The 18,060-nt window shown below is 40.8% G+C and overlaps 1 protein-coding gene across 1 annotated transcript in view; it reads left to right on the plus strand.

Annotated features, from left to right (window-relative positions):
* The first annotated feature begins 526 nt into the window (after nucleotides 1-526).
* The window catches only part of cftr (CF transmembrane conductance regulator), a 54,527-nt gene continuing 36,993 nt past the window's right edge, over nucleotides 527-18,060 (plus strand). Inside the window, exons 1-9 of the mRNA XM_004086222.5 lie at nucleotides 527-813; nucleotides 1,472-1,582; nucleotides 8,028-8,136; nucleotides 9,691-9,906; nucleotides 11,101-11,190; nucleotides 11,913-12,076; nucleotides 12,261-12,386; nucleotides 14,110-14,356; nucleotides 14,447-14,539. Coding sequence (XP_004086270.1) covers nucleotides 761-813; nucleotides 1,472-1,582; nucleotides 8,028-8,136; nucleotides 9,691-9,906; nucleotides 11,101-11,190; nucleotides 11,913-12,076; nucleotides 12,261-12,386; nucleotides 14,110-14,356; nucleotides 14,447-14,539 — 1,209 coding nt within the window. The 5' untranslated portion in view covers nucleotides 527-760. The remainder of the gene's footprint in view (nucleotides 814-1,471; nucleotides 1,583-8,027; nucleotides 8,137-9,690; nucleotides 9,907-11,100; nucleotides 11,191-11,912; nucleotides 12,077-12,260; nucleotides 12,387-14,109; nucleotides 14,357-14,446; nucleotides 14,540-18,060) is intronic.

An 18,060-nucleotide genomic window follows, 5' to 3' on the forward strand; every position in this document is an offset into this window, starting at 1 on the left:
ATGGTGGTTTTGTCTCCACTAAAACCCCCCACCAAACTCACACACACACACACCCACACACACACCCACACACACACACACACACACACACACACACACCCACACACACACACACACACACACACACACACACACACACACACACATTCTGGTTATCATCTTGTATTCCTTTTCAGTGGCTGCTTCAGGGACAATACTGATGATTTCAAATATACATGTTTTAAATGACTGTTAGACTGAAATGAGCTTATAGTATATTTCCTAAAGTTCTGACTTGACAATTGATGTTTTTTTCTTGAAAGATTTACCCTGGATTTATATATATAATACAAAATAAGGGTTTTAAATATGTAAATTCAAAAGTTAAACTTAAAAGTGAGGAAAATAATCTTTGGTCGTGAGTTTTTGTCTTGATCTTGTCATTTGTGTGGAGCTGTTGCCTTTAAAGCCACATGAGAGACAATGAAGGACCTCCGGATGCTTTGAGAAAGTGGGATGGACGTTTTGTCCTCTATATCTCTCTGTCACTCTGGCTAAACGACAGGCAGGGCGAGCCAACAGGAGGCTGACCTGCAGGGAGAGCGCACGTTCGCGCTGAGAAGAGGAGACAGCCGTGCGTTTTTGCGCACGTTTTTAGCGCAGACAAACAGTGAAAGATCTAGGAGGAGAGGTGTCTGTCGGACCAGTGCCGTGCCGTGAACAGATGTGAGCGTTGAGCAGAGACCCTCAGGTGCGGAGAACGCAAACTGGCGCAGTTAGGATGCAGAAATCACCGGTGGAAGATGCCAACTTTGTCTCCAGATTCCTGTTTTGGTGAGACATGTTTAGTCAGTATGTGTGTCTGTGTGAGCGCGCGCCCGCCAGTGCTTTGGGTTGTGTGAGGATGGCATGATGCGCATTTTGCTGCTGATATAAGGGAGCGTTGGCGATCATTTGGAGACAAGAGAATCCAGACTAACTTTAGCTTAAAAAGTTTAACCTATGCTCTGTGTTTTGAACCGTCAGCAGACTCTCTGGTTCAGTCATGTGATTTATTACTGCAATACAGGTGGATCTGAGAGTGAAATGCGCACGTTATTAAAGAAATTCCCCACATGTAATTTTACACTCCTTTTTTTAAAAGCAGACTCAGGCATCGGCGATTCATTATTAATATAATGTAAAATGTGTTTAAATGTGCTCCTTCAGACCTGAGACACTCGCTGCTTTGACGCGTTGAGCCCCCTAACCCCCTAACTGAGGGGTTCGTGCGCTCTTCTTGCGCCCCCAGAGTGCACGGAGCACAAGGAGCATTTTCGAAGCTTCTCGACCAAAACCCTCTCACACTTCGTGTCTGGAAGTTTTATTTTTCCTTGTCAAGTTATCCTTTCACAACATTAGGAATCATTCGAATCCTAACGGAGACCTCGAAGTCCCAGAGTTCCGAAAGCGCGTGTGTGAGCTGCCCGTCTAATGTGTGGCTTTTGTACAGGTGGATCACTCCACTGCTGAGGAGGGGCCTCAACAAAAAGTTGGAGCTGACAGATGTGTACAAGGCTCCATCGTTTGATCTGGCAGACACGCTGTCAGAGAGACTTGAAAGGTTTGTAAGCAGAGAGGTCGTTGGTTGGCCCAGGATGACTTAACTCTGCTCATGGAAATCTACTTCTAGAGTTAGAAGTCATCTTATTGCAAAGTCAACACTAAAATCTCCATGATTATAAATAATCTAAGATGGGTTGTTTTGGATCAAACTCTGACACTTTGGCTTTAGTTATTTTAACGCAGTTAAAAAAAATCGCAGATGAAGAACTAATAGATTTTGCTCAAATAAAACCAATACAACACAAAAGTAACCTTAAAAATATATCTCAACATGAATAACCCAAAGATTTGGGTAGAAGAAATAACCCAAGTGTTTTAAGAGTGTGTTAATACATTCAATTTAGTTTCATTTATATAGGCCAAAATTACATCACAGTTGTCTCAACGGGCTTCACTAATTGTACAAAAAATTTAAAAAGTTATAAAATACAACAGCTGATGGCTAAACTAAACTAAACAGACTAAACTGAATTGTGTTGATGTGTATTCATTAAAAGATTAATGAATTTTGTTGTTACATGAACATTACAGTCTGTTTATGTGGCACATAATTCAGCATTCTGGCTGCTTTGGCAATGTTTTCGATTCAGACATGATGTATTTCTTCCATCTTTTTATAAATTATATTAATTTACAATTTTCTAAATACCTCTGTATAAATCAAATTTAGATTAGGGGATTGAGTCTTACTATCAATCAAGAGCAGAAAGTAGATCAGTGAAGTTGTTTCCTGACAGGACAAGTTCAAATTCCTGTTTAAGTCAGGGTCATCAGAGCTTACAGTATGGAGGCATCCTTTGAGTCCCACTTCCATCATCTTCTGATTTTTAAATGTTCCCAGTGCAATTTTAATCATGATTATGCTGTTTTTAGCCAAAATAATGTAAACAAGTTTCGCTTTCTAGGACATATTTTCTGCAGAGCAGCAGAAGTTAATTAGAAATTCGCCTCTGAGTTGTGGGCGGCACCGTTGGCGTGGAGCAACCACAATCCCCTCCCCGTTGCAGGGCAAAGCAGGGAGCTTATGGCCCACCCAACATATTTTCTACATCACATAGAAGCTCTTTTTCAAACAGCTTTTTTTTGTCGGCTCCTGATTTACAAAGATTTGAATAAAAAATAATCAGAAATGCAATTCTGAACCAAAATTTTCTTTATCTATTTTAAAGTCCCACTTTCTGTCACACACCTAGGTGTGTGACATTTGTTCTCCGCATTTGACCCATCCCCTGGGGGAGCGTTGAGCTGCAGACGAGCCGCGCTCGGGAGGCAGCAGCATTAAGGGTCTTGCCCAAGGGCCCTCACTGGGTGATGTTGTTGATAGCTCGCCATTGATATGGTAATTGCCCCCAGTACCATTGTTTATTCCCCTCCGGGAATTGAACCCTGGATTCCTACCTTACCAACTGAGCTACCCAGCCGCTAGCCATGTCCTCCATCATGAGAAAAATGTTAAAAACACCAAAGAAAAAACCATTTTCTTCAGAGTTGGTGTATAATAGTCAGTGAAGGACTTGATGAAATCCAAAAGTTTAATAGAGAGAAACCAGATTTTCTACAAGTTTGAATCCTGAGTTTCACCAACTTTACCTCCAGATAAAACAGACGTTGATTTCCATCTTCACTACAACTTCTACTTTTAGTCAGAAGGAGGATTTTGGACCACAGAGTCCGGTCCTTCTTCTCTTCAGTGTAGGGAGAACACTTTATTCAAAATCTTCCACAGGAAGTGCAGTCAACTCGTCTTTCCCCATCTTTCGTCTGCCGCTCCGACTTTGGTTTTCATCCTTGTGACCCACCGACCCACATTTCTGTGGTATAGTAGCTTTGCTCAGGACTTCTATTGTCCTGGATGCTTGTGAACCACTATCAAGTTTCCAAAACTCTGATCCAAAACCTATTGCACAGCCCGTCCGTTTGGCAGCAACTGCTCCGGGATTTTCTCTTTAAGGAAGCTGTCAGGGAGGGTCAGGTTAGCAACACTTTCCATGATGTCTGCAGAGTGTTGTCAGTCTGACTGAGGGATTGTGGTTTTACTACACAGCAACATTATCACAAACATGAAAGAATAATAAAAAAAACTTTACTTTTTGGTCTTTTTATCAACAGTCACTTAAACTGGATTTTCTTACTCCTTTACATACAGTCTGGAATATTTGCAGACTTTCACTTCCTGAACGAACAACAAACATTTTCTGTATTTGTATCTGATAATGCAGCAAGTGAACTGATGGTAATACATACATAACATGATTATTATTGGAGATATTAAAACAAATCTCTCTGATTTTATATAATACTTTTCCCATGTTAGTCCAAACTTTGAGCTCAGTTTGACTTTGACTCTTTTGGGTTTTTGTCATAGAATAATCTTTCACAGAGAGGGTATTCCCTGTCTGTCCTCCTCTCCCTCCACAGATATGTGTCATTGCAGCACATAAGACTCCTGAACCCTGACCTGACATTTCAAGTAATGTATGTTTCAGCTTCACAGGTCTCATTGGCTGAGATTGGACAAGAATCGCAGTGTGTTTAGTAATAGAGCATAGCATGGATCAGGTATTTATTCAGAGGTGCGTCTCCGAACATGCTACCCAAGTGAGAGCAGTGGAACTCGATCAATAAGGCTCATCTTTAAAAATGATTTGCAAATATTGATATTTTTCTCAGAATTAAAAGAAATTGAATAAATGGAATCCCTGTTTAGTTTTTTTTTGTCATGTTTAGGTCACAAAACAAAGTAATTAGAAGTACACATAGCTGAGAACGAATACTGTTTTGCTTATGAAGAACTTCAAGTAGGATTTGTTGTGCAGTAAAGTAAGAGCACAGTTTTTACAAAACAGAATGATTTGCAGTAGAAGTGTGTAAATGAGCTTCCCAAGGGTCTGTGATAACGTCCTATATCAGGTTTGTCGGCGTAAACGCTGCAGATCTGTGCTCTGCTGCATCCATGTTTATGCTTGCTGTAAGGCATTTGCCCTTTCCGTGTGTTTACAGTAGCAGATCATGCAGTGGCTTCACTTCATAGTCAATTTCAAATATGGGCTGGTATTTAAAATGAAGTGCCAACAAACAGACTGTTTCTGGGTGATGACAGCAGAAAACCTCTATTTATTGTCTATTTATTGAAATTGTTATACAGTATCACCCAATTACCTAAGAATTTTGTTTTTACATTTTTTTTGTTTACAAAAAAGGAGTGCTATTTTAACCTTTTTTTCCCCCAGAAAATAATGATAAAGTTATTTTGATCGTGTTAAATCTACAGAGACGCATTCAGCCCCTTTCAGCAATGTGACTGGAGAAGCTGAGTGCATCCATGTGCCTGCATTCAACAAATTTGAACCCTTAAGTCGTAACCCTTGTGCTATCCTAGGCACTTTAACATTGGGAGTTGGGTCATCTAGACCCACTAGACAGTGCTCTGAACCTTTTTTCTTCAGTGATTTGTGATCTTCACTGGTGTCCATGGATTACATGAAATCTTTCCACCTTTATCCACCTTTGTCATGGTAGGGAGAACACCTCAATGTAAGGGGGGGGTCATCTAAGATGGCACAAGGGTTAATATGAGTTAAGTGGGCTTTATTTTTCTTTTAAAACCCCTTTGTTTATGCCTAAAAGATTTCAAATCTTATTCTCCTTTTATTTTAAAAATAAACTGTGTGGGACCCCTGATAAAAGCATCTCATTAGGGGGGGTTCATTTTTTCCATGTTTGTATTTTGAGGTGATTTGTTGTTTGTGACACATCATGGAAAACTAAACTAAACTAAACTCAACCTGAATTCTTTTCGTTTGCTCTCTGTAGATTTCCTGTAAAAGAAACAAATGCGATCATGTTTGGTCTACGATGAAAGTTTCTGCTGTTCTGTTCTGTTCAGCTGTCATGGATGCATAGAAATTGTATTTTGCTCAACTGTGGTGAATTGTAAAAATAAGAAGACTGATATAGAGATGTGCTTGTTGATGAAAAAATATTAGGATAAACATAAACTGAGCTGGAATCTTCAGCGGTTTTTCTTTGGAATTTAGGAGAGATCAGCATTTTTTAAGGCTTTTGTTACTCTGTTAAGGTCAGTAGTGGCTTTCCAAGAGTTCGGTCTCATAGTAGCTCCTCTGGTTGTTTCTGCTGTAATATATTTGCTCACACTGAAAAAGAAGTAGCCTAAAGGCCCGTACACACCGGGACGAATATTCGCCAGGCGTTATTCGCCAGCGTTTTTCGCCACGTTTTTTGTGTTCACACCCAGGCGATTTTCGCTGACGATGAGTGGAATGAACATGCAATTTCATTCCCTGACATTAGATGGCGCTTAATGTAAAACAGAAATACTCCTGTACACAAGGTGGCGCTGCGCAACTTTACGCTTCTTAAAGTCGCTTTTCACTCAGAAGAAGAGAGCAAGTATTTACACGCTTGTCAGAATCAAACAAAGAAAACATGAATATTTCAAGCACCAGTAGCTCCAACTGGTACTTGGTTCGGGGATATTTTAGAATGTCCGTCATTATTGCTTCGCGGTTGTGTAGACGCTACTTGGCGTCTATCTTCTTCGCTGGTATGTGTGCTCAGCAAGGCAGTTTTGTGTTTGAGCGCCCCCAAGTTGTGTTTTACTGTAACTTCAGAAGCTCCAGACACGTGAGCAAAAGCGCCATTCTCATTGGTCGAGTAGATTTCGACGCGACGCGTCGAAAAAAAAAAACGAACCCGAGGCGTTTTTTTTTTTTGACGCTTTAACGCCTGGCGTTTTTTCGCGTCGGTGTGCACACTCTCGTTGGTGCCCTTTGTTTAGTCACGAGGCGTTAAACGTCGGCGAAAATCGCCGGCGAAATTCGTCCCGGTGTGAACATGGGAAAAGAACACCAATCACAAGGAAGTATACCAAAATGATCTGTCCATGCAGCAGCAAACTTTAACTTAATAATGAATCTTATTAGATAAAACATTCCAGAAACAAGGGGTTTGACACAAGCACTCAAAAGGAAAAACTGAGCTATATGCCACTTTTGGATAGAATTACTTCAAATTGAACATTATCCATGACAGTAGTAAGAGATTTTTTTTTGCTTGTTCTTAACACATGGTTTGTGTTTTTTGAGTTTTATGTATGATTGTAGTTCAAACAGAGATAAAAAAGTGTAATTAGCGGAAATGACTCATTTTAAAATAAAATGTGAACTAAATGTGACTAAGTTCTTAGTTGGACCATCTCAATAAACCCTCATAAAATCTAAAACCGGCACTTGTTCTTTGAACAGAAATCTGGATGGGAATAATGACAATGAATGCCAGTCTAACTTGTCAACATTTATTTTGATAATTTTTGAGTTTTAAATCAAGTTTTTCTATTGTCAGGAGTATGTAGCAAAATGATTTTAACTTATTTTTATTATGATTTCCTAACTTCTTGATCCTAGCTGTTAACGAGAATTCTCAACTATTTGAGAAAAGCTTAGAGCAAAGAAAAAGTTCAAACAACGTTTAACCTGGTAAAATACCTTGAATGTCTAAAAACAAAGGTTTTAAATTCTTGCTGTTTATGGCTGTTAAGAACATTTTTCACTTTGTTACAAAACCGGAACATTAGTCCCATCTTTCCCCTTCATCTGTTTGTCTTGACTTTTCCCAACAACTGCAGAGAGATGGATCCCACTTTGCTTTTTCCATCCTTTCAGCCTTTTCTCACTTTGAATGGAGCAGACAAACCAGTTAATGTTCATGGGTGGTAAAAAGTTAACCTTTAAAAGATTCCCAGTGCTCACCAGCTGATAAATGACTGGTTGATTTTGGCCTCATTTGGCCTCAGTAGCTGAGCAGAGATTCTGAGAATGTGAACTTTACCTTCTCCTGACGCATGACCCTGTCGGCCGCTCTGTCAGCATCAGCTTAGTCCAATTCAATGACCTCTACCAAAAACCCTTTACATACCCGTGTGCTGCTTCACCTCACAGCCTGCGCTGTAGCTTAACAAGAAATACGCAAAGTGCACAGCTTTTAGGGAAAATAAAGATAAAATGATACATACAAATTGTATTTATAGAACAGATTAGTGAACAGATATTTATTTTATTATTAGTCGCTCATTATGGCGAGGACAATGACATGGGTGGTACTGTTTCACGTGCCTCCCCTGACTGCACGGTTCCTAGTAAAAAAAGGATTTTGATGAAGAAGAAAAACCACCGAACCGATCCCAAACCCGTCCAAATTATGTCAACCTGCCCAAAGGAATTTTTGCCCACAAATAGAAACCAAAACTGTCCAATTGGGCAGGAAACCACCCAATCTGGCAACACTGCTCCTGAACTTAGATTGTTGCCAAAGTAGTAGCATGCAAATGGCATGTAGAGTCCATCTTGGTTGACATGTGGATGATAGATGTGCTATTCTCTGCCTGAATGCTGCTAAAGTGTGCTGTAACTCTTGACACCCTGCAGAGAATGGGACAGAGAGGTGGTGTCATCCAAGAGGCCCAGGCTGCTGAAAGCACTGGCTCGCTGTTTCTTCCTGCCCTTCGCCTTCTTTGGTATCCTTCTCTACCTCGGGGTGAGTGTCAGAAAGATTCTGAAGTCTGATTAAACACAGTTGGGATGTCTTTATTAAATAGAATGGTTATAATCCAAGATAAAGGGATTAGTCTTCATCTAAATGAAACAATCTCAGGGCATCATACAAAACTTTCTATGAGAATGTGTGACCCTGCATTAGAATGGGGACCTGTCCAGGTATACTCCAATTTCACCCCACAGTCGCTGGGATGGGCTCCATTGATGAGGACAATTGATCAGCAGCAAAACAGAGCAAAATGGACACTGCTGCTTACATTAATCTGTGAATCTGAGGATATATTCAGACGGCACAATTGGTTTGCTTAAACTCAACCACAGTTCCTTTCCTCCGACAATCCAGAACAAATTTTCAGTCTGAATACACTCAAGTGGATCCTGGTCCTGGACCAAGAACCGCTCTCTGACCCATATTTGGAGGTGGTCTTGGTTCGTTTCCAATCGGACTGAGCTTCAGTTCGCTCTGAGATTCTTCTGTCTGAATACAATCCTTTCTCAGAACAACTGAACCAAAAAAGCCACCTTCGGTGAGCATTATGGGTTGTAAACAGAGTAGTTAAGCTGTGGGTATACGTGAAGCCATAACAAGACACAGCAACTCATTGAAATGTAGCCGGATAAATGCTGGCTCATTAGAATAATTTTTACCTACCTTTAACTAAAATTGCTTCTCACAGTTTTCCCAACAATCTATATGTCATAAACACTTATCAGTGTACCCTCTTAGCCGTCTTCTTGCCAACAATCGGCCTGCAGCATGCCTCCACTTTCCCAAAGTAAAAGGTGTTGTACCTGACAAGGTGTTGTACAGACATTCAGAATTGGTCTGCGAAATATAAAGTTTGAATCAGTCATCCTTTCTGCCTTTCATTGTTTTGCCCCACCCTCGTAATTCATGGCCAATGATTGAGTAGATCCTCAGTCATGTGCTTTTGTTTACAAACCTTGGTTCGAAACTGAAATGTCCGCTTCACGGAAGTCTGAGTACAGACCAAGAGCAAGGTTCACGACTCAATCTGGACCAAATTAAGCAGACAGGGTCCAGACCGATGGACTTTTCCTGTCTGTGCACATGTATAAGGGGAAGGGGATTAACAAAATCATGTTTTCTTAAGGTAAATTACTTCCAGTGAACTGTTCTTTCTCCAAAAACCTGGTTGACAAGTTCTATTGAGCATCCTATAGAGCAGCCACTGGATGGAAAAGGTACAGAGAAGTTGACATTGAATTAACATTGAAATAGAAGCTTTCATTCCAAACACTGAATTGCTAAAACACAATTGGTAATTTTTTTTCTTGTAAATCAATTAAGTCAAAAGAAAGTCAGTCAGTGCTGAGCCAAAGAAACAGATGCTGGTAAAACCAATAAAAACAAAACCTGAAGACGAAAAACATTTGTGATTGTGTTAATAATAGTGGGATTCATTTAAATGATCAGAAATTGACTACAATGAAAACATACTCAGCTTTGGCAGCAGAAATGCAGAAGAATGTTGAGGAGGAGAGGAGCGTGACAATCTACCTGACTTTGCAGGAAGCTTCAAAGACTGTGCAGCCTCAGCTTTCTGGACGCATTATTGCTTCCTTCGATCCATTCCATTCTCCAGAGCGACAGCAGGGATACTACCTGGCCCTGGGACTGGGCCTTCTCCTCACTGCTCGTTTCATTCTCCTGCAGCCCGCCATTTTCGGCCTTCATCACCTTGGCATGCAGATTCGCATTGCTCTTTTTAGTCTTATTTACAAGAAGGTAAGAACAGTACATGTTTGACAACAACATTTGATTTTCTTCTTTTAGAAATGTGCATGGATTTTTATTCAAATATTTGAGTAAAACCCCAAAAAGTTGATAGTTTACTGTAGTATTTTGATCTCAAATGTTTTTTAGTTAGCTGAAAATCCAATACTATTGATATTAAATCTTTGAAATGGCATTTTGTCATTTGTGTGAAAGACACAACACAACTTACTGTGTGTAAAGAGTTGTGGTAGATGACGATAACATGATCTATTTAACATTATTTGACAAAATGAGCCAAAAAAGGAAAACAGGGGTTTTAAACTACTGTCAAAGATTTTCATGAGTGGAAAGTCCACACCCCTACCACTTGAAAGCAGGCTACACCAAATCTGGCCAACAAATTGAATGTCCGAGTTGGGAGCCAGATTAAATACTTTCAATTTGGAAATAACCTCATCTACCTTCTTATCAAACTGTTTCACTTTGTTTTACTTTAAAAATTACACACTTTATACACTTTTCTCAGACAGACATGAACATTTTCACACTTTTTGTCAAGGTTCAAACCTTCATTGAAAAATAAGTCCAGCATTAAAGAATGAAAACAAAAAGCTGATCGCAAAGCTTTAAGCAAATGTAAAAAGCGGAAAGCATTTTGCACAAGAGACACGGCACAGAGGAGGTTGATTTATAAGGTCAACAGTCAATCAGGATGCTGAACCCAAAACAGCAAGACCATGAAAGCTGAAACATGACAAAGTGGGATCACTTCAAATTTGTATTTCATTAACCTTCTGTGACTGATGAAGGCAGCTGTACCTCGGAGATGAAACAGTCATCTCTAATTCATAGGGTTGATGGCTTGATAATTACCACAGTCTCAGTTCAAGTGTCTTTGGACAAGGCACTAAATTGTATTTGCCATTCATTCTAAAACCGATTTATAATTTAGCCTTTTCTGACACTTAAAGCCACAATGGAATGTGTTTGCTGAGATGTGTTTTGGTCATGTGATAGACTCGCTAGATGAATGGATTTCCCTCTGTTTTACATTGGATGTCCTTGGCCTAAATCCTTTCACGCTACACCTTTCCTAAAATCTTCTTGCATGACCCAAGTGTCGCACAAGTTGTCTGACTTTTCAAAGTCCAGTTTACTTTCACATTTGTGCCTTTGTTGATCCCTGACATTTCAACGTTCCAGACCCTGAAGCTCTCCAGCAAAGTCTTGGACAAGATCACCACAGGCCAGCTCGTCAGTCTGATGTCTGCCCACCTCAACAAGCTGGATGAGGTAAGAGTCAAGACATTCCTATGAGAAGAAAAGTTTACTTGATCCGCTAGAAAACCCCAAAAGCTGAGTTTGAAATCTGTGAAGCACATGCAGAATCAGAATAACCATTAATAATTATACGCTTTGGCTGTTTCCCATGAAAGTCAAATTTTAAAATTCTTCTCAGTGTCCATGCTACCACCAGAGCCTTCTCCTCTGTAATGAAGACAATACCAGATATACATGACTGAGTTTTATTACCTAAACAAAGGTTACGTCATTTGTTGTGACAGTGTTGAGAAAACCGTATCCATGCAAAGTAAGTGTAGGAAGTGAAGACCTGTGTGGATTGTCAGCTGTTTTGCCTAAAGTCTCACTGAGGTGTTGAATGTAGAAACACTTTGTGCCTGCTTTGGGACAATTATCACCTGACTTACATCTGGCTTGTATAATATGAATAACTGGTTTGGTGTAGTTTTGCTGTTTGGAGATCAAAGAGATGCAGGAGTTGGCCGTTCTTTATTTAACGTTCTTGTGTGACGATTTCAGTGTAGCATGCAACTTTCACATCCCCCTTTCACTTTGCAGTATATCCCACAGAGTCACATCAAAGACGTGTGGTAACGCAACACTTTTTGTTTAAGATTAAGGCGATGTCATGAAGGACAGGACTTAGAAAAGTGACCCTGTCTTCTGCAAAATGCAATGCAAACAAATACAACATGTGTTGGTGTGCGTTCCAGAGTCTGGGTCTTGCACACTTTGTGTGGATCACGCCCCTGCAGTGTATGCTGTGTGCGGGTCTGGTTTGGGAGCTGATTGAGGTGAACTCCCTCTGGGGTTTATTGGCCATGATCTTACTGGGAATTTTCCAAGCCTGGCTCTCGATGACAATGACGCCTCCTCGGTAAGAACTCATGGCTCATTGTAACTATACTGGACATCAGTACCAACAGTACAATTTTGAGTCTGCCCCTTGTCTTCTAAATAGTAATAGCTTTGAATAACTTCTTATTTAATATCAGTCTTAAATACAAGGGGGTGGTTATTTGAAATCTCTGAACTGCTGCCTTCTTGTCTCCTGTGAACAGCGCAAAGAGAGCTGCATTCACCAGTCGTCGGCTGGCTCTCACCTCAGAAATCATGGAAAACATCCATTCTGTCAAAGCCTATGGCTGGGAAGAGGTGATGGAGACAATAATTAAGAACATTAGGAAGTAAGTTACACCTACACACTCAGCATTAACACATACAAATCCGGTTTTACTTTGAGTGTTTTCCTGTTTCTATCGATTTTACATTACACTTTCAATAAGTATTACCATTCATTTCAGATCAATTTCGTATTTTTTTGGCAAAGAAAAAGTAAAAATTTTATTCCCTGAGCTCATTAACTTATTGTTTGACAGAAACTAAATAAACTTCAACTGAATCTAAGAGCTTAGATTACAGCAACAGTAATGTGTTTTACTGTGGCGAGTCCTGCATTTATTTCCCGGGCTTTCAGGGCTGTAAATTTTTATCCTTCTTATATCAACACACGAAAAATGTTTCAGAGAGATAACACTACTGCTCAACATTATGAAAAAAAGCATACAATTTTAGTCACACCTGCCCTTGTTGGCTGTCTGGAGATGAAAAATGGGCAATCCTGTACGGGGCACACAGGCCTCAAAACATCAAGGTCGTAGACCCCCATAGAGTGAAAATGTTCATGAACATTTTTTCCTACTGGCATACTGCAGGTGACAGGTCGTAGTGACCACTTCTACAACATGTAAGGTTAAGTTATGAAGAAGCAGGTGAGACGCGGGCACGTCATGCAGATTTTTTTTGTCAGTTCCCCCTAAATACTATGCATTGAACAAGGAGCCCCTGAGTGCTCTTTATGATAAGTTTGCGCTTCGTGCTTGCAGCCTGACTGTTAGCAATGAGGAAATTAGACAATCAGAGCGTAGTTTGTGTGGACATTCTTCCGGCCCTTAGGTCCACTTACAAAGCTACGGTATCACCCTAAGGTCACTTACTACACGCACGACAATTGTGCATTCCACCTTCATGACGTCCCTTCAGGTGGTCATACAAGTCGCAAGGGAACAGCAAGACACCTGCTTCCCTTAGGATTCGGCTGCTCCTGTCTAAGACCCGCTACCCAAAAACAACCCAAAAACTTGCTGCACTCGTATGGGTCAACCTCCATGTAGGTGCATGTGACTAAGGCTTTAATCAATGTAGTACAACAGACTCAGGACAGATTTGATCAACATGTACAATTCATTACTACAGTAACACAGAAAGAATCAGAGACCAAGCACTGCAGCTTCGCTTTTGTAAAAACAAAAATCTAAAGTAAAAGAAAAGAATGAAAAAAAACAAATAATGAAACACTCCTCAGCCTTGCACTGAGGAGGCTCAAAAACAATGTTAAAAAAGGCTAGTGTTGCACTCACTATCATGCATCTGCTCTACTGCTCCTTCCATCCTCCTTTTCTTTTCTTAGTAACACATGGATGGCTTGGATCCAGTATATCTGTGTGCTTCTCTTCCATCCTCCGGCCCTTTTCTGCTGACATTTGAAGCAGCTGTTGATTGCCGTATTTGTTTTTGTGTTTCTTTTTTATGTGAGTTTTAATGGGCAGAAACAGGGCTGAAAAGCAGCAACAGACTGATAGATTTTTGCTCTCAAGTGTGATGGGTCCTCCTTTGTTGCCAAGAGTTCTTCTTCTCCAATCCAAGGAAATGTTTACCACGCTCAAGAAAAGACCTTTTAGCTGTTCTTAGTGTCAAAACAAACCAAACCAGACACAAATGTGAAAATGATCATCATTCTTTGCCCATTGGAATGAAATCCACGGGATATAGTACCTCCATGTGATAGAACATTTCAAAGGCTGTGTAAAGAATCAGTTAACCAAATACCTCTTTGTTCTGCCTTCTTAGAGATGAGATGACTTTAACGAGGAAAATTGGATCCATACGGTACTTTTATAGCGCCTCATACTTCTTCTCCGCCATTGTGGTGATCATGGCGGCCATTGTGCCCCAGGCGCTTACCCACGGCATAATCCTACGTCGAATCTTCACCACAGCCTCTTACTGCATAGTTCTGCGAATGACGCTGACGCGCCAGCTGCCGGGTTCTATCCAGATGTGGTATGACACTCTGGCCCTGATTGAGAAAATAGAGGTAGGTGGACTGTGATCAGTCACTGGTTACTTCTACAGGTGAAAAGTTCACCCGTAAACCTTTGCTAACCAATTGTTCTCCTCCCCCCAGGACTTTTTGTTAAAGGAAGAATACAGAGTTCTGGACTACAGCCTGACTACCGTCGGGCTTGAGATGGTCAATGTGTCTGCGTCCTGGGATGAGGTTTGTTTTTGTTTCTAATCTGCTGGTGTGATTAGAGCAGCCAATTACAAGCATGAAGATGCTTAAAGCTGACAAAAGAAATCAAAAAAGTACAAGTTTAAACTGTGTTCTTGTTTGGTACCTTTCCCTTTGATGTTAGAAAGCATCGTCTTTGCCATTGCTCTGACTGTCTTAAGGCCCGTACACACCGGGACGAATATTCGCCAGGCGTTATTCGCCAGCGTTTTTCGCCACGTCTTTTGTGTTCACACCCAGGCGATTTTCACTGACGGTGAGCCGAGCGAACATGCAATTTCATTCCCTGACATTAAATGGCGCTTAATGTAAACAGAAATACTCCTGTACACAAGGTGGCGCTGCGCAACTTTACGCTTCTTAAAGTCGCTTTTCACTCAGAAGAAGAGAGCAAATATTTACGCGCTTGTCAGAATCAAACAAAGAAAACATGAATATTTCAAGCACCAGTAGCTCCAACTGGTACTTGGTAAGGGGATATTTTAGAATGTCCGTCATTATTTCTTCGCGGCAGTGTAGACGCTACTTGGCGTCTATCTTCTTCGCTGGTATGTGTGCTCAGCAAGGAAGTTTTGACACGTGTGCAAAAGCGCCATTCTTATTGGTCGAATAGATTTCGACGCGAGGCGTCAAAAAAAAAAAACCAAACCGGAGGCGTTTTTTTTTTTTGACGCTTTAACGCGTGGCGTTTTTTCGCCTCGGTGTGCACGCTTTCATTGGTGCCCTTTGTTTAGTCACGAGGCGTTAAACGAAATTCGTCCCGGTGTGAACGGGCCTTTATGCTGCATTCTAAACTATGTGTGGCACGTTCAAAAGCGCACTGAATTCTGGTTCTCAAACATGCTTTTAGCATAAGATGTCCACACAGGTCTGTCGCCACCAGGTTCTAGCGCATGTCCACCACCAACCCGTTGAAAGAGGCTTGGTGCGAAATCTGGTGATTCAGGCTTTTTCTTTCCCAGCTTTAATCCAACAAATGAAAGACTTGGTGTCATAGAATTCCGGCTGCAACCATGCATTTCACCTCCATAATCAATATTAAAATTGTTTTAACCTTTAAAAAAAGGCACTACCCACACGTCACTATCAGATCCAAATCCCTGATGAATCAAAGTGCAACTGTTTTTTTTATTTGATTTTGATTTAAAAGGGTTTATTTCAAGCAATAAAAGCAAGAATAATGCACAAAACAACACAATCAGCTTTTTTTATATTCATACAAAGATGTATTTAAAAAAATTTATTCAAACATTTTATTTTGGCAGAACTTATGTCACATTTTTGTGTGCCAAGTGTTAAACCTTCCAGGATAGTTAAACAGTTCGGTCAGTATCTGTTAGCCTTTTAGTGTAACAGGAAGCACGAGTGTCAGTTTTTATCGCAATTCCTGTAATATATGAAATGTGTGATATACACGTATAAGGAAAGTTCTCAATATCCTTAAATCCACTATGAATTACAAATACAGAAGTTAAATTCTCACAGCATGACCTTATCTGTGAGCAGAGATTGTAAACTTAGTTTGACAGGTGTGATTCATTGACCACCCGACACCGTGAGAAAACAAGCGAGCGGCTGTGGTTTTCCCTCACTTTGCATATTTAATTATCCTAGAGCTGTCACCACTTTGCTTTTGCTGGGAACACTCTGACTCTCCCTTTGAGATTCAGAGATCATCACCTAATTCCCCGATTCTCCTGTTGCCTTCGTCTCTTCCTGGAATGTGCCATTCAGCCATGAATAGTGGGGGGTGGGCTGTTTTCTTTCTTTCTTGCTGGAAGCATGTACGTCATCTCGTTAGAAGAAGAATCACCCAGACAGACCAGCACAAGTCAGAGCCCATCTCGCTATTAGAGGAACGCGGAACCATAAAACATCACAAAGGTTAATAATTAAGTCAGATCCATGCAGAGTTCCCCTTTTCTAAATCGGCTGTGTCATGCTTTAATCTGAGCAGTGATGAATGAGTTGAATCAAGGCCATTGTGGGACTCTGGGGGGGGGGGGGGGGGGGGTCCTCTTGTCTGTGGACAGTCTCTTGTTTCTCACAGTGTGTGAAAGCAGAGCATGAAGCCCACACTTACCCAAACCACAACCGAGAAAGCAGCTTTTGACCAAAGCTGTTCTAGGTTTACCAGAAATGTTTACTCATCTAGTTTATCAACACTTCTGTAAGTCTTGGTGTCAATTTAAAGTCCATTCAATCCATTCAGAACATCTGACTAACTGATGGATGAAACATGTTTCAGAGTTTTTTGATGTTTAAACACCTCAGAGTGAGCCCGCCTCCACTTTCCATCACCATTCTGTTTACACTCTCTCCAGTTAGCTCACAGTCCCTAAAACCCCTTAGCAGTGCAACAAAAAAGTGACCAATACTTGATCTATCCAGCCGTACAGTTTAGATCCAGATTCCAGCTCAGACGAGGAAAACAAAGACGTTCATGGATCTATTTGTCTGCAAGTGGATGCATCAGAATGCAGCAGAGCAGGAAGCTTAAGTTCCCCTGATTGTACAGTAGCTTCTATGTCACAACTACAAGCTTTTTCAAAAAGCATTTTTTGTCTGATCAAGATTCACAACAATTTGAACAACATTAGATATGTGTCTTCCAACATCAGAAAAATGCCACAAGAACAAATTAAAAAAAACAAAAACCCAATTTTCATTGGAGTGGGTCTTAAAATACTGCTGTGACTGATGGAATGGATGTTGATTTTTTGGATTTGACCAGTTGACCCATTCTTTCTCTGAACTCCACACGTAAGGGAAAGAATTTTCTGGGAGTTTTCTGGTCATCACAGAATCCTGAGACATAGCAGATAGAAAAACCCTACACTCCTCTAAATTCACTGCAGTTAATTTCAAATCTTGTCCGTTTGAGGTTTCACAAACGAAGTGACACATAATTAGGTCTGATCGCCTGCCTGATAAGCAAATGAATCATAGGAGAAGACGCTGCACAGGTGAAACAAGCTCTGCATGTGTTGCTTTCCACTTTAACTTCATCCATCCATTTTCTTAATCCGCTGCATCCCCTTCAGGGTCACAGACCGCCTAACCCGGCTACTGTTGGGCGAAGACCAGGATGCCAGCCTGTCAAAGGGCCACACAATCACACACCTATACACACACAGTCCCACCCCATTAGAGTAATCAGTCAACCTGTGAAGCATGTCTTTGGACTGGTGGAGGAAGCCGGAGTGCTCAGAGAAAACCTATGCATGCACAAGGAGAACATGCAAACGCCACATAGAAAGGTCCCAGGCTGCACCACTGTGCAGGATCCACTTTAACTTGTGTCTGTAATTCCACATGGCTGAATTCCATCAGACAGCAGGTTCACTCATGGTTTGCATTAGTCCTTTGTTTCCATCCATCTATATTGCAATAGTCGGTTTTCATTCAACACTAATGAGCAGAATGCGTACATCCCCCAGAATGATGGACTGATATGAAAACAGACTTTCCTCAAGCTTTTCCTCTGTCCCTCATTTCAGTCGTTA

This window comes from Oryzias latipes, chromosome 6 (genome assembly GCF_053564925.1).
Source record: "Oryzias latipes strain Hd-rR chromosome 6, Olatipes_Hd-rR_3.1".
Lineage (NCBI taxonomy): Eukaryota > Metazoa > Chordata > Actinopteri > Beloniformes > Adrianichthyidae > Oryzias > Oryzias latipes.